The 24,369-nt window shown below is 45.8% G+C and overlaps 1 protein-coding gene across 2 annotated transcripts in view; it reads right to left on the bottom strand.

The window, feature by feature from the left end:
- The window catches only part of ift74 (intraflagellar transport 74), a 176,758-nt gene that overhangs the window by 45,669 nt on the left and 106,720 nt on the right, over positions 1-24,369 (bottom strand). For both annotated transcript variants that reach the window (XM_070886712.1, XM_070886720.1), the window contains exon 13: positions 10,591-10,644. In XM_070886712.1, the coding sequence (XP_070742813.1) occupies positions 10,591-10,644 (54 nt within the window). The remainder of the gene's footprint in view (positions 1-10,590; positions 10,645-24,369) is intronic.

Raw genomic sequence — 24,369 nt, forward strand, 5'->3', positions numbered from 1 at the left:
AGATGAGGCCTCAATTAGCATCACCTCCAACCATGCAGCAGCCTCTCACTACTGCATTGGAATGTCGGTCTAGATTATGTGCTTAAGGGGGGTAATTCCCCCCTTCTTTAAGGGGACAGGTTGCTGTCATGCACCGTGTTTCACCCCACCCGATGATCCGACCCCTTACCGCCCGACGGCGCCGCCTTTTCCGCCCTGCGGGAGCGCGGCCGCCGCCAGTTAGTGCCCCGACAGCTTTGTGCGACGGGAAGCTGCCAGTGGCTAGGGGGTGCAGCTGCCCTTAAAAGGGGAGGGCGCACCGCCGCGGCCGCCATTTTGTCTTAATTGTCGGCTGACTCCTGAGTCGGGCCGACAATGGCGGCCACTGGTGCGGCTGGGTCGCCAATAGGCAGCCCGACACCACTTCTTGGCTCGCTTGGCCGAACCCCTACCTGGTGGTCCACTGGGCTGCACGTAGGCCTTGCAGCATCCCGCTCCGTCATCACCGCCACGCTGATGGACATCGCCCCGCTCCGGACCGAAACCTACCCCGATACCACCTCAAACAGCGTCCTTTAGTACTGGGAGGTGGTGTCAAGAGTTAAAGAGCCGAATTTTCTGGCTCTTCCCTCTGACCCCCGCCGGGTGGTAAATCTTCGGATAAATCGAAGTGCCCTCCCCAATTACCCGCTGAGGGCAATTTCGGCCCCTAAGTCTCTAAAGTGGAGCTTGAACTCATTATCTCTGACTTAGAAGCAAGAATGCTACAACTGAGCCAAGAGTGACACCTAAGTTTGTGTACAATTCTTCAAATTGTACTGAAGTTGCATGTTCAGCCATGAACTCATTGAATGGCGGTGCAGGCTAGAAGGGCTGAATGGCCTACTCCTGCACCTATTTTCTATGTTTCTATGTTTCTAAATGTTACCTCCTAGAATTCCCAATGGCTGATGGGCTCCACAAGAAATGTGTGCAGAATGGAAGCATGCAGTTACCTTTGCCTTGCACACTTCTTCGTCATTTTCAGTCAGGAATGAGGGAGCAGTAACCTCATTGACTTGGCCAGCAATTTCCTTCCATGCAGTTGGCACTTGTACCTTTACTGACTTTTCGTTCCAAATAGGGCCAACTATTCTTTGGGGAACCAACTGCAGCAGGACCTCCAACTCTTCAGCAAAGGGAGTACCTCTGCCTAAACGTCTCTATGATGGGGACATTTAGGTAAGGTTTCTGTTACCACCACAAATTCCCCTTTTAAGGCAAGCTGTAGCCCTTTAAGAGCTGCTTCCTCGTTGGATTTTGTGCTTCTTAGGAAAATGTACTGCAAGCTAAGCCAGTTGGGTAAATTTTTCTTGTGCATTTAGTTTATTTAAAATAAGCTGTGTCAGCAGAGCTTATTTCACAAACTTTGAAGTATCCTGCCCCTTGTTCTCTGGCTGCACCTCACACTCAATTTGTTGTAATATTACAAAATCTGGGTTATGGTCTAATACAGCTCTTAGTACAAAGAAATCCTTGTAGAAAATAAAATCAACAGAAATGGACAAAAAATAACTTAAAATTAACCACGATTCTTTGTAACAGTTTGATTACTGATTTTTTTTCTAAAATGGTAAAATTCCTGCTGTGGTGACTGAACATTTCTTACAGATGCATAAATGAGACATGTTAATAATTCACAGCATGAGCATTTTTAAATGGAACCTATTGCCTGACAACATTGCAATATAAATCCTACTCCCCTGGTTTCGAGCACAGCTTGGGGAATAAAATCAAAACAAAACTGACTGCTGCAGTAATTTTCTAATCTTTTGTGACTTCATTTACTTAAAATATCTTCTAGTTTAAGAGTAGGGTGCGGTCTGTGAAAGGAAATGTTAGGCCGATTTAGTTTTATAGCGGACATTAAATTCAGGCACATTGATTAAAGATGACAGTTATCCCAAATATAACAGCCATGAATTGTGTTAATTGATTAAATTGTACGTACCATTGTAGTTTTAAAAAAAAAATTGAAGTCCGAGGTTTTATTAATTAAGATAACAAGATACAGTGTGACCTGTACTTAGATCCACCTCCCTGCCGAACACCACTGAGAGCCCCGTCACTAAGGTTCAAGAAGGCGGCCCTCAACCACCTTCTCAGGGCAACTTGGGATGGACAACAAGTGGGGCCTTGTCCACATCGCTCACATCCTGAGAAAAATGATAGGGGACCACCTGCAAAAATTTACACACTTCCACTGACCCCCCATGTTCTGACTTCTGAAAGAAAATGGCATCGAGCTACCTAGTGCTATTGCTGCAGATAATATTTTCTTTTTATTAACATGCATGAACAGAAATGATGTACTGGTAAATCATACACTGAAAATTGCAAGAATCTGATGACAAAAGGAAATAAATCTCATGGGGTTAGACTTTACACTTCTGTGCAGATTGCCCAAAAATGGGTATTATTTCTGGCATAGGCAGTAAAAATGGGTTTTCAGATCGGTGACTTGTTCCCCATTTTAAAAACTGGGTGTTACCGCGAATTATATGAAATGGGCATCAGCGTTAAAACTCTGACCTTCTGCCGTAAAGTGCCGCCGTTCTTAGCAACAGCATGGCAACGCTTGATTCCCGCGATTCAGGAGGTCAAGGATCATCATCACGTGCGCATAAGAGGAGACAGAGAGATAGGGAGCGAAGGCATGTGTGCGTGTGGTGGTGTGGCTGCTTTGGGAGGAAGGAGGGAGAGAGTTTCGAGCTTTATAGCAAATTGTGCCAAAATAAATTAGCTGTTGCCAGCCAGATATTTTCCCGAATTTGGTGCCTAAAATGGAGGGAGAGGAGGAGGCGACACAGCATGCTGTGGAGACTGACACTGGCAAGAGCAGTGAGCTGGGAGAGGAACACATTGGAGGACGAGGAAGAGCGAGGAAGTTCTCGGACGAGGCTAATGCCTCCCTCCTGCATGAGGTCCAGTCACGCTGGGATGATTTGATCGAGGGAGGGCGTGGGAAGCCCAACCCAAATGCCGACCAAAAGATATGGGCAGAGATAGCAGAGGTGGTCTCGTTGGTGACCAACGAGGTGCGTGAGGCCAACCAATGCTACAAGTGATGGAACGACCTTGTCGGATCCGCAAAAGTAAGTATTACATTTATTTACATGTACTTATGTATTTATAGAAACATAGAAAATAGGTGCAGGAGTAGGCCATTCGGCCCTTCGAGCCTGCACCACCATTCAATAAGATCATGGCTGATCATTCACCTCAGTACCCCTTTCCTGCTTTCTCTCCATACCCCTTGATCCCTTTAGCCGTAAGGGCTATATCTAACTCCCTCTTGAATATATCCAATGAACTGGCATCAACAACTCTCTGCGGCAGAGAATTCCACAGGTTAACAACTCTCTGAGTGAAGAAGTTTCTCCTCATCTCAGTCCTAAATGGTTTACCCCTTATTCTTAGACTGTGTCCCCTGGTTCTGGACTTCCCCAAAATCGGAAACATTCTTCCTGCATCTAACCTGTCCAGTCCCATCAGAATTTTATATGTTTCTAGGAGACCTCCTCTCGTCCTTCTGAACTCCAGTGAATACAGGCCCAGTCGATCCAGTCTCTCCCCATATGTCAGTCCTGCCATCCCGGGAATCAGTCTAGTGAACCTTCGCTGCACTCCCTCAATAGCAAGAACTTCCTTCCTCAGATAAGGAGACCAAAACGGAACACAATATTCCAGGTGAGGCCTCACCAAGGTCCTGTACAACTGCAGTAAGGCATCCCTGCTCCTATACTCAAATCCCCTAGCTATGAAGGTCAATATACCATTTACCTTCTTCAACACCTGCTGTACCTGCATGCCAACTTTTAATGACTGATGTACCATGACACCCAGGTCTCATTGCACCTCCCCTTTTCCTAATCTTCCGCCATTCAGATAATATTCTGCCTTCGTGTTTTTGCCACCAAAGTGGATAATCTCACATTTACCAAATTATACTGCATCTGCCATGCATTTACCCACTCACCTAACCTGTCCAAGTCAACCTGCAGCCTCTTAGCATCTTCCTCACAGCTCACACCACCACCCAGCTTAGTGTCATCTGCAAACTTGGAGATATTACACTCAATTCCTTCATCCAAATCATTGATGTATATTGTAAATAGCTGGGGTCCCAGCACTGAGCCCTGCGGCACCCCACTCGTCACTGCCTGCCATTCTGAAAAGGACCAGTTTATCCCGACTCTGCTTCCTAACTGCCAACCAGCTCTCTATCCACGTCAGTACATTACCCACAATACCATGTGCTTTAATTTTGCACACCAATCTCTTGTGTGGGACCTTGTCAAAAGCCTTTTGAAAGTCCAAATACACCACATCCATTGGTTCTCCCTTGTCCACTCTACTAACTACATCCTCAAAAAATTCTGGAAGATTTGTCAAGCATGATTTCCCTTTCATAAATCCATGTTGACTTGGACTGATCCTGTCACTGTTTTCCAAATGTTTCAATTATTTCATCTTTAATAATTGATTCCAACATTTTCCCCACTACTGATGTCAGGATAATTACCCGTTTTCTCTCTCCCTCCTTTTTTTAAAAAAGTGGTGTTACATTAGCAACCCTCCAGTCCATAGGAACTGATCCAGAGTTGATCGACTGTTGGAAAATGATCACCAATGCATCCACTATTTCTAGGGCCACTTCCTTAAGTACTCTGTAATGCACACTATCAGACCCTGGGGATTTATCGGCCTTCGATCCCATCCATTTCCCGAACACAATTTCCCGCCTAATAAGGATTTCCTTCAGTTCCTCCTTCTCACTAGACCCTCGGTCCCCTAGTATTTCCGGAAGGTTATTTATGTCTTCCTTCGTGAAGACAGAACCAAAGTATTTGTTCAACTGGTCTGCCATTTCTTTGTTCCCCATTATAAATTCACCTGATTCTGACTGCAAGGGACCCACGTTTGCCTTCACTAATCTTTTTCTCTTCACATATCTATAGAAGCTTTTGCAGTCAGTTTTTATGTTCCCAGTAAGCTTCCTCTCATACTCTATTTTCCACCTCCTAATTAAACCCTTTGTCTTCCTCTGCTGAATTCTAAATTTCTCCCAGTCCTCAGGTTTGCTGCTTTTTCTGGCCAAATTATATGCCTCTTCCTTGGATTTAACACTATCCTTAATTTTCTTTGTTAGCCACGGTTGAGCCACCTTCCCCGTTTTATTTTTACTCCAGACAGGGATTACAGTTGTTGAAGTTCGTCCATGTGATCTTTAAATGTTTGCCATTGCCTATCCACCATCAGTATCATTCGCCAGTCTATTCTAGCCAATTCACATCTCATATCATCGAAGTTACCTTTCCTTAAAGTTCAGGACCTTAGGCTCTGAATTAACACTGCCACTCTCCATCTTAATAAAGAATTCTACCATATTATGATCACTCTTCCCAAGGGGCCTCACACAACAAGATTGCTAATTAGTCCTTTCTCGTTACACATCACCCAGTCTAGGATGGCCTGCCCTCCAGTTGGTTCCTCGCCATATTGGTCTAGAAAACCATCCGTAATACATTCCAGGAAATCCTCCTCCAGCGTATTGCTACCAGTTTGGTTAGCCCAATCTATATGTAGATTAAAGTCGCCCATGATAACTGCACCTTTATTGCACGCATCCCTAATTTCTTGTTTGATGCTATCCCCAACCTCACTACTACTGTTTGGTGGTCTGTATACACTCCCACTAGCGTTTTCTGCAGCTCCACTCATACAGATTCCACATCCTCCAAGCTAATATCCTTCCTTACTATTGCGTTAATTTCTTCTCTAACCAGCAACGCTACCCCACCTCCTTTTCCTTTCTGTCTATCCTTCCTGAATGTTGAGTTCCCAGCCTTGGTCACCCTGGAGCCATGTTCCGTGATACCAATTATATCATATTCGTTAATTGCTGTCTGCACAGTTAATTTGTCCACCTTATTACGAATACTCCTCGCATTGAGGCACAGAGCCTTCAGGCTTCTCTTTTTAACACACTTTGTCCCTTTAGAATTTTGCTGTAATGTGGCCCTTATTGATTTTTGTCTTGGGTTTCTCTGCCCTCCACTTTTACTTTCTTTCTATCTTTCTATCTATCTTCTTTTTCTTTTTCTTTCTATCTTTTGCTTCTGCCCCCATTCTACTTCCTTATGTCTTCTTGCATAGGTTCCCATCCCCCACCATATTAGTTTAACCCCTCCCCAACAGCACTAGCAAACACTCCCCCTAGGACATTGGTTCCGGTCCTGCCCAGGTGCAGACTGTCCGGTTTGTACTGGTCCTACCTCCCCCAGAACCGGTTCCAATGTCCCAGGAATTTGAATCCCTCCCTTCTGCACCACTCCTCAAGCCACATATTCATCTTAGCTATCCTGCAATTCCTACTCTGACTATATAATTTGATTTGTACGAATCATGAGTGACTATCATCAGATGTGAGGTCTTTCACTGTTACCGGGAATGTTGTACTCAAAGCCCGCAGTCACGGTGCGCGTCATTAGGTAAAGAATGATAATTATCATAATAACCATGATTACATTTGTCGGTTACGTATTGTATCAGTCTCTGTGACAGTACCTAGCAATGATATCACGCAATGATCTCATGCCATGTCGTCCTTTTACAGAAGAAGCTCTCGACGAATAGGTCCGAGCAGAGGCGAAGGGTGGGGGGGCCACCAATCACCAGCGACCTCACCGACATGGAGGAGCGGGTGCTCGCACTCGTGGGGGGGGCACCCCCGGACGGCCACGCAGGCAGCTGCAGACCCTGAAGTGATGCCACGTGAGTAAAGTATACACCATTGCATGATGCAGGTCAATTGATGCCACACCCACACATATCCGAACAATAATATATGATAGATGATTTCTAATATTGTCCTATAACTTATGCTGGCCTCATGAGAATCATTGCAATGCAGAATGTGTTGATGGTCATGAAATGTGATGTCTGTGATGATTTTGATAGCGGTGGTGCTTTTGTTGTGTATATGTTGTGTGTAGCGCTGGACACACCTTGTGACCATAGCACCCCCTTCTCCTCTAATAACCTCATTTGTGTTTTGCAGTTCAGCCAGCAGTGCGTCCCAAGGCAAAACCAGAGGCTAGAAGGTGGGGGCGCAGGGTTGAACTCGGCAGACGATCCTACATCTCCTGCTGAGGAGGTCCGATTCTCGCCCGTCTATCAGGTGGGTCTGTTCTCCATGGATGAGAGCGCAGAGGTCCAGAGGGCATTCCGCCCCAAGGCCATCTAATGTTCCTCCGGCCATTCCCACCGCCACTCTGGAGGTACCGGGCCCAAGCACCTCACCACAGGGCACCCCATTTGTCCCCAGGATGGCACCGACCCTGTGGAGGTTTCGTGGACGCGGCAGATCTGGTCCACGAGTGCCAGATGAGAGCGGAGAGATGGTAAAGTTGTCCAGGAGGACTGTAGACATAGATGACCAGATCCTAAATGCATTGGGGGGCATATCCCAACAGTTGGCCAGCATCTCCGGCACCATGACGGAGTACGTTCCGTGGATGGCGCAGGCCCTGGGTGCGATAGCCATGAACACTCGTGGCACAAGCCTCCCAGTCGTCCCACAGCGCGGCACTCCACCCCTAGGTTCCGCACCCCCAGTGCCAACGACAGATGAGAGGCAGGAGCAAGATCCTGCTTCTGGATCCGAGAATGTTCCTACCTCGGTACCCCCCGCTCCCGTGCAACCACCGGCTCTGCCATCATCCCTCCCCAATGAGGCACCGCCTGAGTAGCTCCTTGGCCAGGTGGCGTGGAGCGAGGAGGGGAAGGGGTAGAGGTGGGGAGAAGGAAAGTGAGGTGCATGTCCGCAGGTGATGGCTTTGTTATATCTCCATCTTGGTGTATGCAATTTGTTGTAATGTATGAGGGGAGGGGGGCCACCCTGTTGGTTTGCATTTGTGTTCTGTGTGGCTGGACATGTTGAACATTTGATTGATGTCAATGTTCGAAAAAGTGTGGTGGGGTGGGGTGTTTTTGCCCGTGATACTTATGATTTCAGACCAATGGTCGTATTAAATGTTTTTTTACTCAACATAATCTTGTTGCACATTGTCTCAGATAGCTGGACTGTTACACACTGGTGATTCCTTAACATGAGGATTTAATTACACTTAACTTGAATCAACTTAAACTTTAACTGGCACCAAGGTGACGCCCACCATTGATGTCTGAGCTGCACACACACAGCACTGTGTCAGCTTTGTCAATAACAGCAACATTCTTTCACGCAAATCGCTCATTTATGAGCTCCTGACATAAGAGTCTTGTATCTATGTAGCCACCATGGGCCCTTTCCTGTGGTCTGGAGGGGGGCATGGGCATGGTTGCATAGTCAGCCTGATTGTCTGGCCCGAGGTCAGCGTCCAGCCCCTCGTCCTCCTCTTCCTCTCTCTCCTGAGGTGGACCATCAGTCCCTTCTGGCAATTCTTGTCCCCTCCTAATAGCCAGATTGTGCAGCATGGAGCCACGACCACGAATTGAGCTACTTGCTCAGGGTTGTATTGTAGCTCCCCTCCTGAGTGCTCCTGGCATCTAAAGTGCTGCTTAAGCACATTAATTGTTTTCTGGACCATATTGCGTGTGGCTCTGTGGCTCTCATTGTATCGCTTCTTGGCCTCAGTGAGGGTGTCAGCCAAGTAGCTAGGCCATATCGTTCGTCACCAAGCAACTAGTTGGACCTTCGGGGAGTGAAATCATTTTTTGTTGCGCAAAATCTCTGGGTCCTGAGAAGGTGCCCACATGACGATGTGAATGCAATGCATTGCCCCCTGCACCTTGGGGAACTTAGCAATGCGGTAGAATGCTCCAGCCCTGTCAGTCTGTGTCTCCATGGTCATAGGGAAGCTATGTACGTACAGGGCCTTTGTGACCTGACTAATGCAGTAATCTGTGGTACGCTAAGACAGAGGGGAAATGTCGACCGCGGAGGCCCGAAAGGAACCAGATGCGTAGAACAACTGTGCCGTGGTGACCTTGACGGACAGTGATGTCCTGAAAGTGCTGGCAGGCTGCAGATCTGCCCTGATGAGCTGGCATATGTCACTGATCACCACTTTGTGGAAGCGCAGTCTCCGAAGGCATTCTCCAAAGGTGTTCCTAGGATAAGGTAAGACTGCTTCTCCCTGTGCGCAGTGTGTATGGTCTGGACCTCCTCTTCGGTCTGGCACATCTTAGATTGGGCACATAATGCTGTGCATTAAATATTGTGCCATTTGCACTTTGCAGCATCTGCGTAGTAATCGATGCAAGCTGAGAAATGGCTGGCCCCATTCCAATAAAAGAATAATGCTGATTGTTCATAAGCAATAAATTTCAACACTAAAAGACACCCAATCGTCCACAGTCTGAAAAAATGTCTGTTCAGATGGTCACTTCACCTGAGAAGAACTCCAGAATTAATCCAAACTCCCCCGAAGTTGAAGCAGCCTGCGATTTGAAAAATGGCGTCCACACTGCTGTGATTAGTTCAGAACAGTTCAACTTTTTCAAAGCGGTGTTTTGGGTGAGCGATGTTGTGGGCGAGATGTGTGCGAGGTGCTGAAAGTGACGCTGGGCGATATAATGGATGTTGGTTTCGCCCATTCTGATGATTCTGCACAAAAAAAGTGGGCGGGCAGTATTATTTTTTCCTGGCGTTACGTACATGGCGAAAGTAACGATCGTGGGTAAGTGTCCGAAAAATGGGCGTCAGTTTCCATTTTGTAGCTAAATGGACGCTATCTGGGCGTTACACCTCATTTCAGCGTTAAAATGGATGTTAAGCGGCCGTTATGCATGCCAAAATAATGGAAAATCTAGCCCATGGTCTTACTGATATCAGAGGATAGGACGACTCCCACTTTGGAAACTTATGTCATGGTCAATTGTTTAGAAAACATGCATAGTTAGCGATATTTTGTTTGTATTGCTTTTCATATTGTATGGACATGTTCACAGTTTACTATTTGAATGGATGCAAGTGTTGGGACACACCAGAGTATGTGCAGGTGTTGACTTGAATTGGCAATGCTCAAAGTGACTCTGGAAAATGTGTAGCATTGTCTCACTACTATCATGGGTTTTGTTGGAGGGCGGAAAAAACTCAACACCAAAAAAAAAGCACGTCCAAGTTAACAATTGTGGCTACTCCTTCAATTACCTGCATATTCAAGAACTCAGGTGCTGGAAACAGTAACCATAAATGTGGAATGGTTGAAATGTAGCTGGAGAGCAATCGAGCAAATGGTCATGAAGAGAGATAAAATTGGTTCAATAGTTTGAGGAAAACATGGTAATAATCACAACAAAGGCTCTAATATATAGACAATGATGATCATGAATTAGTTAGAGAACGCGTAAAAATGCACATTTCACAGATGGTCATCCCGGTCTTCTAATGTCCATGTACAATGTTGTGTAAAATCTAATTAGCACTTGTACTTTCATGGAGGTTTGATATTTAGAAGCAACGTATGCACAGGTATAACACACAATCTGAATTTTACAGTAACAATATGCACGAGATATAATGATATATGGCTGAAGGTCAGATCCAGATAACCATAAACTCACCATCCATTGTTTCTTCTCTTTTCTTCAGCTCTTTGTACTTTTGATTCCGTTCTCCTAAAACAAGAACATTAGATTTACAAGTCTCTTCATGGCTCAATAAGTGATACAAACCAGAATCTTCTCAGGTTCTGCCCTTTATTGTTTTGCACGTGCATAAACAAATTTCAATACTTGTACAAAATACACCGTTCCTTTATTGTTGCTCAGTCAAAATCCTGAAACTCCCAACCTAACAGCATTTGTGGGAGTATGTTCACCACACTTACTGCGTCAGTTCAAGAAAGCCCACAACCACTTTCTCAAGGGCAACTAAGGATGGGTAATAAATGCCTGCCTTGAGGGCTGGGGTGTGGAAGCTTACAGAGGAGATTCTGTAGTCTGTGAGCATCTGGAGGGGTGAGGGGAGATGGCAGGGAACATCTGAGCTGCAGGAAACAAAATAACAGTGGCCATGAGAAAAAGCAGGCACCTGGGGGAAGAGTGCATGCCCAGAGTCCCGAAAGCTAACTCATGTGTGAAGTGGGAGTTGTTATAGAACAAAATAAATAACTACCCAGACTGGTAGTCATCCATAGGCCCATATTTGTATAGACATAAGTCAGCAGACAAATGCATCTCATCGAAGGAAACACGTAGTGGTGGGTAAAACTTCAGCAGTGTAATTTCCGAAGTCAAATTAAATCCATAAACAATTTTAGACTAAACAAAACCTTGGAGGCAGTCTACAATTGCTGACCTGAGTTCCAATACATAGCACTTGCTTAGTGCTGCAAACAGAGGAAAGAACGAGATGTGTAATTAAGTACTGAAAGTGAAACACATAGAGAACGGTCTCATTCATATGCATTAGTTCAATACAGTTTTTCTCCAGTATCAAATGAAACGTCCCACACTTCGAGCTCAGTATATCATGGGGTCCAAAATAATACAGCAAATTCCTGAGCAGGGACAAAGCACTACCTTGAAACACTCAATCCAATTTCCTTGTTTGATGCCCTGGCTGAAGTTATTTTAGGATTACTACAAGAATAGTGCTACTTCGATTGAAAAAATGCACACATGCTTGGAGAAGTTGGAGGGGGGTCATCCACATGGTCATTGCTGATCGGAAAAAAAAGCCTTGGTCAATGTTGTTACGGTTCAGGTATCTCCCTCGCAACACTTGTTCTCATGTTCACAGCTGAATGGCCGTATCCATGAGCAAATCCCTCACAAACCTTCCGTGCCTTTAATTACTAGCTGACTGCGGTATAATCTGTCTAATGTCCAGGACTTCATTGTGATATACAGCTTCCTGGAGAATATTTGTGATGTCCACCACATTCTCCAATCACCTTTGAAGATAGAAAATAACAGATGCCAGACTAATAATGTATAGAGGTTGAAATGACTTCCTCAGATTTATTTATGGGCGCGATTGTGCCAACGAACCGGAAATGCCGGGAGAGAACTCCTTGAAAAAAAGCCTGGAAAGGAGCACGATCCAGGGAAAAATGCCGGGAGGGAGCAGGCTCCGAGGAAAAATACCGCTTTAGATATTATTGGGGGAGATGGCTCACCAGGGAAAGGCAGCAGCAGCAGCAGCCAAGTTCATGGCACTGTGGGTGGCTCTGTTGCACAGGAGGGCAGGAAAAAGAGTGGAAGAGCTACAGTGATAGGGGATTCTATTGTCAGGGGATATATAGGCGTTTCTGCGGTCGCAACCGTAACTCCAGGATGGTATATTGCCTCCCTGGTGCAACGATCAAGGATGTCTCGGAGCGGCTGCAGGGCATCCTGGAGGGGGAGGGTGAACAGCCAGTTATCGTGGTGCATATAGATAAAAAGCGGGATGAGGTCCTACAAGCTGAATTTAAGGAGCTAGGAGTTAAATTAAAAAGTAGAACCTCAAAAAGTACTAATCACAAGATTGCTACCAGTGCCACGTGCTAGTCAGAGTAGAAATAGCAGGATAGCTAAGATGAATACGTAGCTTGAGGAGTGGTGCAAGAGGGAGGGATTCAAATTCCTGGGACATTGGAACCGGTTCTGGGGGAGGTGGGACCAGTACAAACCGGATGGTCTGCACCTGGGCAGGACCGGAACCAATGTCTTAGGGGGAGTGGTTGCTAGTGCTGTTGGGGAGGGGTTAAACTAATATGGCAGGGGGATGTGAACCTATGCAGGGAGACAGAGGGAAATAAAATGGGGGCAGAAGCAAAAGATAGAAAGGAGAATAGTAAAAGTGGAGGGCAGAGAAACCCAAGGCAAAAATCAAAAAGAGCCACATTACAGCAAAATTCTAAAGGGACAAAGAGTGTTAAAAAGACAAGCCTGAAGGCTCTGCGCCTCAATGCGAGGAGTATACGTAATAAGGTGAATGAATTAACTGCGCAGGCAGCTATTGACGATTGTGATATAATTGGGATTACGGAGACATGACTCCAGGGTGACCAAGGCTGGGAACTCAACATCCAGGAGTATTCAACATTCAGGAAGGATAAGGAAAGGTAAAGGAGGTGGAGTAGTGTTGCTGGTTAAAGAGGAAATTAACGCAATAGTAAGAAAGGACATTAGCTTGGATGATGTGGAATCTGTATGGGTAGAGCTGTGGAATACCAAAGGGCGCTAGTGGGAGTTGTGTACAGACCACCAAACAGTAGTAGTGAGATTGGGGATGGCATCAAACAAGAAATTAGGGATGCGTGCAATAAAGGTACAGCAGTTATTATGGGTGACTTTAATCTACATATAGATTGGGTTAACCAAGTTGGTAGCAATGCGGTGGAGGAGGATTTCCTGGAGGCTTTCTAGACCAATATGTCGAGGAACCAATTAGAGAGCTGGCCATCAGACTGGGTGTTGTGTAATGAGAGAGGACTAATTAGCAATCTTGTTGTGCGAAGCCCCCTGAGGAAGAGTGATCATACTATGGTAGAATTCTTTATTAAGATGGAGAGTGACAGTGTTAATTCAGAAACTAGGGTCCTGAACTTAAGGAAAGGTAACTTTGATGATATGAGATGTAAATTGGCTAGGATAGACTGGCAAATGATACTTAAAAGGTTAACAGTGGATAGGCAATGGCAGAAATTTATAGATAACATGGATGAACTTCAACCATTGTACATCCCTGTCTGGAGTAAAAATAAAAAGGGGAAGATAGCTCAACCGTGGCTAATAAGGGAAATTAGGGATAGTGTTAAATCCAAGGAAGAGGCATATAAATTGGCCAGAAAAAGCAGCAAACCCGAGGACTGGGAGGAATTTAGAATTCAGCAGAGGAGGACAAAGGGTCTAATTAGGAGGGGGAAAATAAAGTATAAGAAGAAGCTTGCAGGGAACATAAAAACTGACTACAAAAGCTTCTATAGATATGTGAAGAGAAAAAGATTAGTGAAGACCAACTTAGGTCCTTTGCAGACAGAATCAGGGGAATTTATAATGGGGAACAAAGAAATGGCAGACCAATTGAACAAATACTTTGGATGTGTCTTCAGTAAGGAAGACACAAATAACCTTCCGGAAATACTAGGGATTCGAGGGTGTAGCGAAAAGGAGGAACTGAAGGAAATCCTTATTAGTCAGGAAATTGTGTTCGGGAAATTGATGGGATTGAAGGCTGACAAATCCCCAGGGCCTGATAGGCTGCATCCCAGAGTACTTAAGAAAGTGGCCCGAGAAATAGTGGATGCATTGCTGATCATTTTCCAACATTCTATTGACTCTGGATCTGTTCCTATGGACTGGAGGGTAGCTAATGTAACACCACTTTTTAAAAAAGGAGGGAGAGAAAACGAGTAATTATAGATCGGTTAGCCTGCTATCGGTGGTGGGGAAAATGTTGGAATCAATTATTAAAGATAAAATAGCAGCGCATTTGGAAAGCAGTGAAAGGATCGGTCCAAGTCAGCATGGATTTATGAAAGGGAAATCATGCTTGACAAATCTTCCAGAATTTTTTGAGGATGTAACTATTAGAGTGGACAAGGGAGAACCAGTGGATGTGGTGTATTTGGATTTTCAAAAGGCTTTTGACAAGATCCCACACAAGAGATTAGTGTGCAAAATTAAAGCACATGGTATTGGAGGTAATGTATTGACATGGATCGAGAACTGGTTGGCAGACAGGAAGCGGAGAGTCGGAATAAATGGGTCCTTTTCAGAATGGCAGGCAGTGACCAGTAGGGTGCCGCAGGGTTCAGTGCTGGGACCCCAGCTATTTACAATATACATCAATAATTTAGATGAAGAAATTGAATGTAATGTCTCCAAGTTTGCAGATGACACTAAGCTGGGTGGCGGTGTGAGCTGTGAGGAGGATGCTAAGAGACTGCAGGGTGACTTGGACAGGTTAGGTGAGTGGGCAAATGCATGGCAGTTGCAGTATAATGTGGATAAATGTGAGGTTATCCACTTAGGTGGCAAAAACAGGAAGACAGAACATTATCTGAATGGTGACAGATTAGGAAAAGGGGAGGTGCAACGAGACCTGGGTGTCATGGTACATCGGTCATTGAAGTTTGGCATGCAGGTACAGCAGGCGGTGAAGAAGCAAATGGCATGTTGGCCTTCATAGCTAGAGGATTTGAGTACAGGAGCAGGGAGGTCTTACTGCAATTGTACAGAGCCTTGGTGAGGCCTCACCTGGAATATAGTGTTCAGTTTTGGTCCCCTAATCTGAGGAAGGACGTTCTTGCTATTGAGGGAGTACAGCGAAGGTTCACCAGATTGATTCCCGGGATGGCAGGACTGACATATGAGGAGAGACTGGATCAATTGGGCTTGTATCCACTGGAGTTTAGAAGAATGAGAGGGGATCTCATATAAAATTCTGACGGGATTGGACAGGTTAGAGGCAGGAAGAATGTTCCCGTTGCTGGGGAGTTTCAGAACCAGGGGACACATTCTAAGAATAAAGGGTAAGCCATTTAGGACCGCGATGAGGAGAAACTTCTTCACTCAAGAGAGTGGTTAACCTGTGGCATTCGCTACCGCAGAAAGTTGTTGAGGCCAGTTCGTTAGATCTATTCAAAAGGGATTTAGATATGGCCCTTACGGCCAAAGGGATCAAGGCGTATGGAGAGAAAGCAGGAAAGGGGTACTGAGGTTGAATGATCAGCCATGATCTTATTGAATGGTGGTGCAGGCTCAAAGGGCCGAATGGCCTGCTTCTACACCTAATTTTTATGTTTCTATGGAGCGGGCTCTGGGGAAAAATGGCAGGAGGAAGTGGGCTCTGAGGAAAAATGCTGGGAGGAAGCGGGCTCTGGGGAAAAATGTCGGGAGGGAGCCGGCTCTGGAGAAAAAAAAACAGAAGCTTCTGGTTCCAGATTAATATGCAATACGCTTCTGTGCGGCTTCCAGTCATTGACAACAGTCACTCCGTTTTTTTATAGCAGAAATAATATACAGAAGTACGAAGACACCGCAAAATATTAAAAGTGCAATCGTCAAACTTACACTATATGAACTGATTTAACTGTGATCAACTAAACAACAACAATTTGCATTTATATAGCTTCTTTAACGGAGAAAAATATCCTAAAGCATTTCATAGGGCGTAATCAAATATAAATGGACGCCGAGCCAAAGAAGAAGATATTAGGAAGGTTGACCAAAAGCTTGAAACAAATAGGTGGGTTTTAAGGAGGGTCTTAAAGGGATATGGGAGGTGAAGAGGCAGAGAAGGTTAAGGCGTGTAGGGCTTAAAGGGCTGAAGGCATGACCACCAACAATGGAGCGAAGGGATAGAGAGATACGAAAGTGGCTGGAGTTAGAGGAACACATAGTTCTGGGGAAGGCGGTTAATAGGTTGGAGGAGGTTACAGATAATGCTGAATTTAAGAACTTTTCCTACTATAGAACAACAGCAGAAGTATTTCTAACCAATGCAAGAAAAAGAACTGATGTGCGAATTCAGAACAAATCTTCAATACAGCATGGGTTTTGGAAGTACAGGGTTTATATGGGCACTTAAAAGGGTTAAAAAAAATCCCTCTTCAATGCAGTGGCACATCATCATCATAGGCAGTCCCTCAAAATTGAGGAAGATTTGCTTCCACTCTAGCAGTGAGTTCTCAGGTGACTGTACAGTCCAATATGGGAATTACACTTTCTGTCACAGGTGGGGCGGACAGTCGTTGAAGGAAAGGGTAGGTGGGGAGTCTGGTTTGCCGCACGTTCCTTCCGCTGTCTGCGCTTGTTTTCTGCATGCTCTCGGCCCTCCCGGATGCTCTTCCTCCATTTAGGGTGGTCTTTGGCCAGGGAGTCCCAGGTGTTGGTGGGGATGTTGTACTTTATCAAGGGGGCTTTGAGGGTGTCCTTGAAATGTTTCCTCTGCCCACTTGGGGCTCGCTTGCCGTGTAGGAGTTCAGAGTAGAGCGCTTGTTTAGCGCTTGTATCGAGCATGCGGACAATGTGGCCCGCCCAACTGAGCTGGTCGAGTGTGGTCAGTGCTTCGATGCTGGGAATGTTCGCCTGGTCGAGAACACTGACGTTGGTGTATCTATCCTCCCAGGGGATTTGCAGGATCTTGCGGTGACATCATTGGTGGTATTTCTCTAGCGATTTGAGGTGTCTACTGTATATGGTCCATGTCTCAGTCCTACAGGAGGGTGGGTATCACTACAGCCCTGTAGACCATAGCTTGGTGCCAGATTTGAGGACCTGATCTTCGAACACTCGCTTCTTCAGGTGCACTGGAGTCAATGTTGAACCCCATCGTCGATGTCTGCCCTTGCTGATAGTAGGCTCCCGAGGTATGGAAAGAGGTCCACGTTGTCCAAGGCTGGGGGGCAGTGCCGTGTGGTGGGGTCAGATTGGTGAAGAATCTTTGTCTTACGGATGGTTAGTGTAAGGCCCATGCTTTCGTACGCCTCGGTGAAGATGTTGATGATGGCTTGGAGTTCAGCCTCTGATTGTGCACAGATGCAAGCGTCGAGGCTGAAAGTAAATATGTTATTTAACTTGGACAATGAACATAGGAATAGAGGGCACAAGTACAACATTTATAAGCCTCTAGCAATGCTGGAGATTCGAAGAGAACAAAAACTAGTCCCACCACCACACAAGAGTGGACATGTGGAATAGATTCCCACAGAACACCTCTGATTGAAGGGTCAAGTTGGCACTTTTAAAAGAAAGCTGGACTGATATCTGCCGAAAAGGAGGAATGTTGAAAACCAGCCCAGAGTGGAGAGGTGGTCACTGGATGTCAGTTAAAGTACTTACACTGTACATATTTCTGATTTAGTTTCTCCCACAATATCGCCCTGAATCTCTACCTGACGCCGGCTGTGTCCAGGAAACCACTCACTTAGTAACCACTGTTCAACCTAACTTGGGCGCATAGGGGGAGGGGAGCCTGGGAGTTTATCCCGGGGAGAGGGAAGGGAGACCGGGCGGGAGCAGAGGTTACCCCGGGGAGAGGGAAGGGAGCCCGGGTGGGAGCGAAGGTTACCCTGGGGAGTGGAGCGGTGCCCGGGAGCTCAGGTGAGCAGAGCAGTGCCCGGGAGCTGAGCGGAGCAGTGCCCGGGAGCTGAGGTGAGTGGTGCGGTGCCTGGAAGCTGTTGCCGAATTCCCACGTCAATCACTTGGGAATGTTAGGTTGACTGTCTTTGTTACGGTGGCCTGGTTAGTGGCACATACGAGGGGCTAGTCCCATGCCTATTCTCTATTACTTCACTTTGCATGAGTGAGCCTTGATAATGAATGCCAATGAGCTGTTTCACCTGGGTGAACTCACAGCTGAGCCTGATCTTGCCCCCATCTGAGGTCAACACATGCACACTTTCTGGCAGAAATTACTGGATTGCAATTAGATTTGAGAACCTATGCTGATTTTCTATGGCCTGGAAAAACTAGGATCAATTGTAATATTTCTCATTCCTTCTTGCACTGAGATCAATTAACGCAGCATATATTAAGGTTTAAATGTGGGACCTTCCTGGTTTTTCAGACCAAAAGCAAACAGGCGCTGCATCTAAAAAAAAAAGAGCTGGGATGAAAAGTCTTAAAAAGGCAGCATCATATAATTTCCCGATTCACTTATATGCAGAGGATGAACAAACAATGAGGAATATTGCCTTATTAAAGTATGATTATACACGTACGACAAAACTCTAAACAGGAACAACCATACAACACATTAACAGAACTTATGGAAACTGACATGCACTCAGCAAATGTTCACTTTGGTTATCATGTTAAGAACTATTCCCAAGTCCAGGGTTCTTTAGTTTAGTGATTTGTTCCTACTCTTGCAATTTTAAGAAGCTAGCATTAATTTATAAAGTATTGATTGCAAACATAGTAAGTGGAACATTACGCAAGAGGGGAAAGTCAATCCTTACCTTCTGAGAATTTTCCAATGAAATAAGCCAGTGGACAAATAGGCAAGAGAGAAATGTAAAACAGTGAAAAGAAATAAAGCTGAGAACAGGAAACCTGAAGCATTTACATAGCTAGATCACAGTTACTCATGTTCTAAAGTCAAGAGAAAAGATTACATAAAACTGAAGGATTTGGTCATTTATAATGCTACATAATTAGTGAAAATAAACAATGAACAAGGGATTTATATCATGAGGCAATGGGATTATTGTTCTTCAACATAAGGTAGCAACCCTCGCCTCCAAGTCAGGTCATGGGATCAAGCTGCACTCCAAGACTTGAACATAATCTCGGGTGACAGTGCAGTACTGCGGGATTTCTGCATGTTGGAGACACCACCTTTTGGATGAGGCGTAAAACTGCGGTCTCGTCTACTCTCTAAGATGGATGTAAAAGATCCCGTGGCACTATTCAAAGAAAAAAAAGAGTTCTCCTGGTGTCCTGGCTAACATTTTATCATCATCATAGGTAATCCCTCGGAATCGAGGAAGACTTGCTTCTACTCTAAAAATGAGTCCTTAGGTGGCTGAACAGTCCAATACGAGAACCACAGTCCCTATCACAGGTGGGACAGATAGTCATTGAGGGAAAGGGTGGGTGGGATAGCTTTGCCTCACGCTGTGTCTGCTGCCTGCGCTTGGTTTCTGCATGCTCTCGGCGATGAGACTCGAGGTCTCAGAGCCCTCCCGGATGCACTTCCTCCATTTTGGGCAGTCTTTGTCCAGGGACTCCCAGGTGTCAGTGGGGATGTTGCACTTTATCAAGGAGGCGTTGAGGTGTCCTTGTAATGTTTCCTCTGCCCACCTTTGGCTCGTTTGCCGTGAAGGAATTCTGAGTAGAGCGCTTGCTTTGGGAGTCTCGTGTCTGGCATGCGAACAATGTGGCCTGCCGAGCGGAGCTGATCCAAGTGTGGTCAGTGCTTCAATGCTGGGGATGTTGACCTGGTCGAGGATGCTAACGTTGGTGCTTCTGTCCTCCCAGGGGATTTGTAGGATCTTGTGGAGACATCTTTTGTGGTTATCCTGTAACCATCAACACTTAAAATAAGTTTAGTCATTTATCTCATTGCTGTAGTTGGGACCTTGTTGTGCACAAATTAGCTGCCGCATTTCCCTAAATTACAAAAGTGACTACACTCCAAAAAGTAATTAATTGGCTGTGAAATGCTTTCGGACATCCTGAGGTCGTGAAAGGTGCTATATAAATGCAAATTTTCTAAGTTTTCTCTCTCCAAGTGTGAGAGTAATATTTTATTAAAAGTTCTATATGCATAGTCATGCACTTCCTGTGCTTATAGGAAGCTCACAACATTCCATTAAAATCATGCCTGGGTAACAGGTTCAAGCTGAGGTTTCAATTTCCACAGTGCCATATCCTGCAACTTAGCAACATAGAAACAGGAACAGGCCATTCAGGCACTCAAGCCTGCTCTGCCATTCAATTATATAATGGCTGGTCTGCACCTCAACTCTATTTATCTGCCTTAGCTCCATATCCCTTGATAACCTGATCTAACAAAAACACTTAATGTACGTAAGGTTATGATAGAAGAATAAAATGGTGAGCACTTCAAATCTGCAAAAGGATAGGAATGCTGTGCCGCTTGCAATGCATTAAAAAAGTTTTATGAGGATTGGCATATTATTGTTGGTAAAACCACAATCTTTGTGATTCAAGCAGAATGGTAAAATCAACATACATCTTTAAATGCACAGTGGGAAGTCAATCTTTGGCAACTCTCCCATGTAATTCTGCAGTGTTGCTTAGAACAATTAGTAGCAACCACATATTTAAAACATATTTTCTTCATTCAGGAAAGTGAGTCACATCCTGGCTGGAATTTTCACATTGAAGAGTGTGCGGGTTTGGGAGCGGGCCGGCAGTTAAAAGAGCTGAAATTGACAGGGCGTCAGGAACCCGCTATCATCCTGCTGACTTTTGCATTTAACTGGGGTGCATTTCGAAGCGCGCCACGGACCCGCTCGGGAGAGGCGGGAGACCCCTCTGAGAGTGTTAACTGCTCGTGTAAAGATCCTTAACAGACTTTTTAACGAGAGGTTTCAACTTTAACTGGCTGTGCATGGGATTCATTGAGCTTGGAAAGCTCACCTGTGAAGGGGAGGTACTTTATTAAGTGACAGCTGGAAAAAGCACATAAATACACACACCTTACACCTGCTTGCTTGCCTAAGGGAAAGGCCCCTGCTGACCATTTTGTGCAGAAATTTTGCTTTCAGGAGCTTGCAGATGATTTCTGCAACCTCGGAAGCCAATTTCACCCCATTGAAAGTCACTCTCACTAAATTGGAGGATTGTACTTCTGATCTCCACTTTAACTGCCATCTATCAGATCAGCATGGGTTATGCTGTCTCACCTTAGACCTCAGATTTTGTTATGTATGCAATAAAAGGTTCATACTGAGTACTGTTTAACTAAGTAAGGTACAACCCTTGTTTCTGCTTTATTTAGGCCCAAAGTGCCTGACTCACAAAATGGCTGGCCTTTTATACTAGAGCAGTACCATGTGCGGCTGCTCAGTGGCCTCCAACAATGACATACATGACAGATTTGAACCAAGATGAGCCCCAGCACCAACAACACAGCAGCCTTCTCCTCACTGACCTGATGCGCCACAGGAGGGGATCAGCACAGGGGTGCACCATGCTGGAGGCGGTACTCCCAACACAGGGTATACAGGCAGAGGATGAGCTTCCTGGACATGACTGAACAGCAGTGCTTCAGGAGGCTCAGGCTACCGCACCAGGTTGTCGCAGACACACGTAGCTTGTCAGAAGAAGACACGCTGCCCAGAGGAGCTGATGGGCATGCCTTACCAGTGGCTGTCAAAGTCAGCACCACCCTCAACTTCTTCACCTCAGGCTTCTTCCAGGGACCTGCAGCAGACATTTGCAGGATCTCTCAGTCGGATGCCCACAAATGCATCACCTAGGTGACCGATGCCATGTTTCACAAGTCAGGCACTTATGTAAACTTTGCCACTGATGAAGCTGGTGTTACTGAGCGGGAGCTCGGCTTTGCAGCTCTTGGTGGCTTGCCACAGGTGCAGGGCGTCATCGATTGCACACATGTGGCCATCAAGGCACGCCCACATCACCCAGGAGTGTTTGCGAACCAGAAGGGCTTCCAATCCCTCAATGTGCAGCTCATCTGCCACCATAAAAAGATCATGCATGTGTGTGTCAGATTCCCTGGGAGCTGTCATGACTCTTTCGTTCTGCAACAGTCCACTCTCCCTCAGCTCTTTACACCTCCAAATAGACTTACCGTTTGGCTGCTTGGAGACATCTACTGAAGATGTGGCTGACGACACTCTTGAGGGGGCCAAGCAATGAGGCAGAGGAGCGATTTAATGAAAGCCACATAACCACCAGATATGTCATAGAGCAAGCAATCTGCATGCTGAAGATGCGCTTCAGACGCACCAGCCAGGGTCTCCAGAATCATCTTCGTAAGCTGTGCACTGCACACTATAGCACAGCAGCGAGGATTGGAGCAGAGAGCACAACCTCTTCGGAGATGGAGGAACAGTTGGAACACGTGGAGGAGGAATCCGAGGTAAGATGGCACCAGCAGTGGCATACATTGCTGCCCGGCAGGGCTTCATAATGGCCTGATTTATTTAAGTTGCACCAGTGAGCCCATATGGCTCCCATATGCTGAACCACCTTACCATCTCCACCCCCCCCCCCCCACAAATACCACAAAACAGTCCTAAAATGACCAACCCCCCACCCCCGCCCTCCACAAATACCACAAAGCAGTCCTAAAATGACCAAACCATTCCAGTCAACCAAATACCTATGGCTTGAGGTTAAGTAATGTCTCACCATTGACTCGAAGTGACAAAGCCACTTTCCCAGGTAGCAAGCAACAAGATGGGAAAGTATCACAAATAAATAAATTTATGTATGTCACAAATAGAACAGAAATTTAACACAAACATTTTGGCAACCACCCATGAGCATCTACGATTGTGTGTTTTTTCTTTTCCGCGTGCTTCTACGAGGTGAAACCCTTGTGGCTTCAGCAAAGGTAGAGGCAGGCTGCTCACCTCCCAGCTGTGACGGCTTTGACACTTTTGGTGGATGTCCTCTGGATTTTAGAGCCTGTGAGGGCCCCGCCAAAGACGCTCCTCCTGCAACTGTTCAGGGGTAGGTGCGGCCATCAGGACCAGAGGCAGCATGTGGTGCTCTGACTGAGAAGGAGGCAACGGGAGAGAAGTGGGAGCGCTTTGAGCAGAACCCCTACTCAGCATCATCCCTCTTATGGACCACCCGCACTTCCCTGCTAGTAAAGAGCTAGACAGTATCTTGCTGCACATCAGTGAGGTGATGAACGCCCAAATCTATGTTATTATCCCTCCTAGAGATGAGGTTGTTGAGAGTTTGCAATCTGTTGTTCATAGCAATCATGTTCTCGTTCGACTGGTGCATTAGCTACTCCATGCAGGTGGCTATCCTTTCCATGGAACAGAACATCATCGCTATTGCCTGCAACATAATGGTGTTCATGTTGGAGATGGACTCCTCCATTCTCTGTACAATAGCACACATCTCAGCTGGAAAAGCTGCCAGAGTCTTGTGCATTTAAGAACATAAGAAATAGGAACAGGGGTAGGCCATACGGCCCCTCGAGCCTGCTCCGCCATTCAATAAGATCATGGCTGATCTGATCATGGACTCAGCTCACTTCCCCACACGCTCCCCATAACCCCTTATCCTCTTATCATTTAAGAAACTGTCTATTTTGTCTTAAATTTATTCAATGTCCCAGCTTCCACAGCTCTCTGAGGCAGCGAATTCCACAGATTTACAACCCTCAGAAGAAATTCCTCCTCATCTGTTTTAAATGAGCAGCCCCTTATTCTATGATCATGCCCTCTAGTTCTAGTCTCCCCCATTAGTGGAAACATCCTCTCTGCATCCACCTTGTCAAGCCCCCTCATAATCTTTTACATTTCGATAAGATCACCTCTCATTCTTCTGAATTCCAATGAGTAGAGGCCCAACCTACTCAACCTTTCCTCATAAGTCAACCCCCTCATCCCCGGAATCAACCTAGTGAACCTTCTCTGAACTGCCTCCAAAGCAAGTATATCCTTTTGTAAATATGGAAACCAAAAACTGCACGCAGTATTCCAGGTGTGGTCTCACCAATACCTTGTACAGCTGTAGCAAGACTTCCCTGCTTTTATACTCCATCCCCTTTGCAATAAGGGCCAAGATACCATGGGCCTTCCTGATCACTTACTGTACCTGCATACTATCCTTTTGTGTTTCATGCACAAGTACCCCCAGGTCCCGCTGTACTGCGGCACTTTGCAATCTTTCTCCATTGAAATAATAACTTGCTCTTTGATTTTTTTTCTGCCAAAGTGCATGACC

This window comes from Pristiophorus japonicus, chromosome 1, assembly GCF_044704955.1.
Source record: "Pristiophorus japonicus isolate sPriJap1 chromosome 1, sPriJap1.hap1, whole genome shotgun sequence".
Classification (NCBI taxonomy): Eukaryota; Metazoa; Chordata; class Chondrichthyes; family Pristiophoridae; genus Pristiophorus; species Pristiophorus japonicus.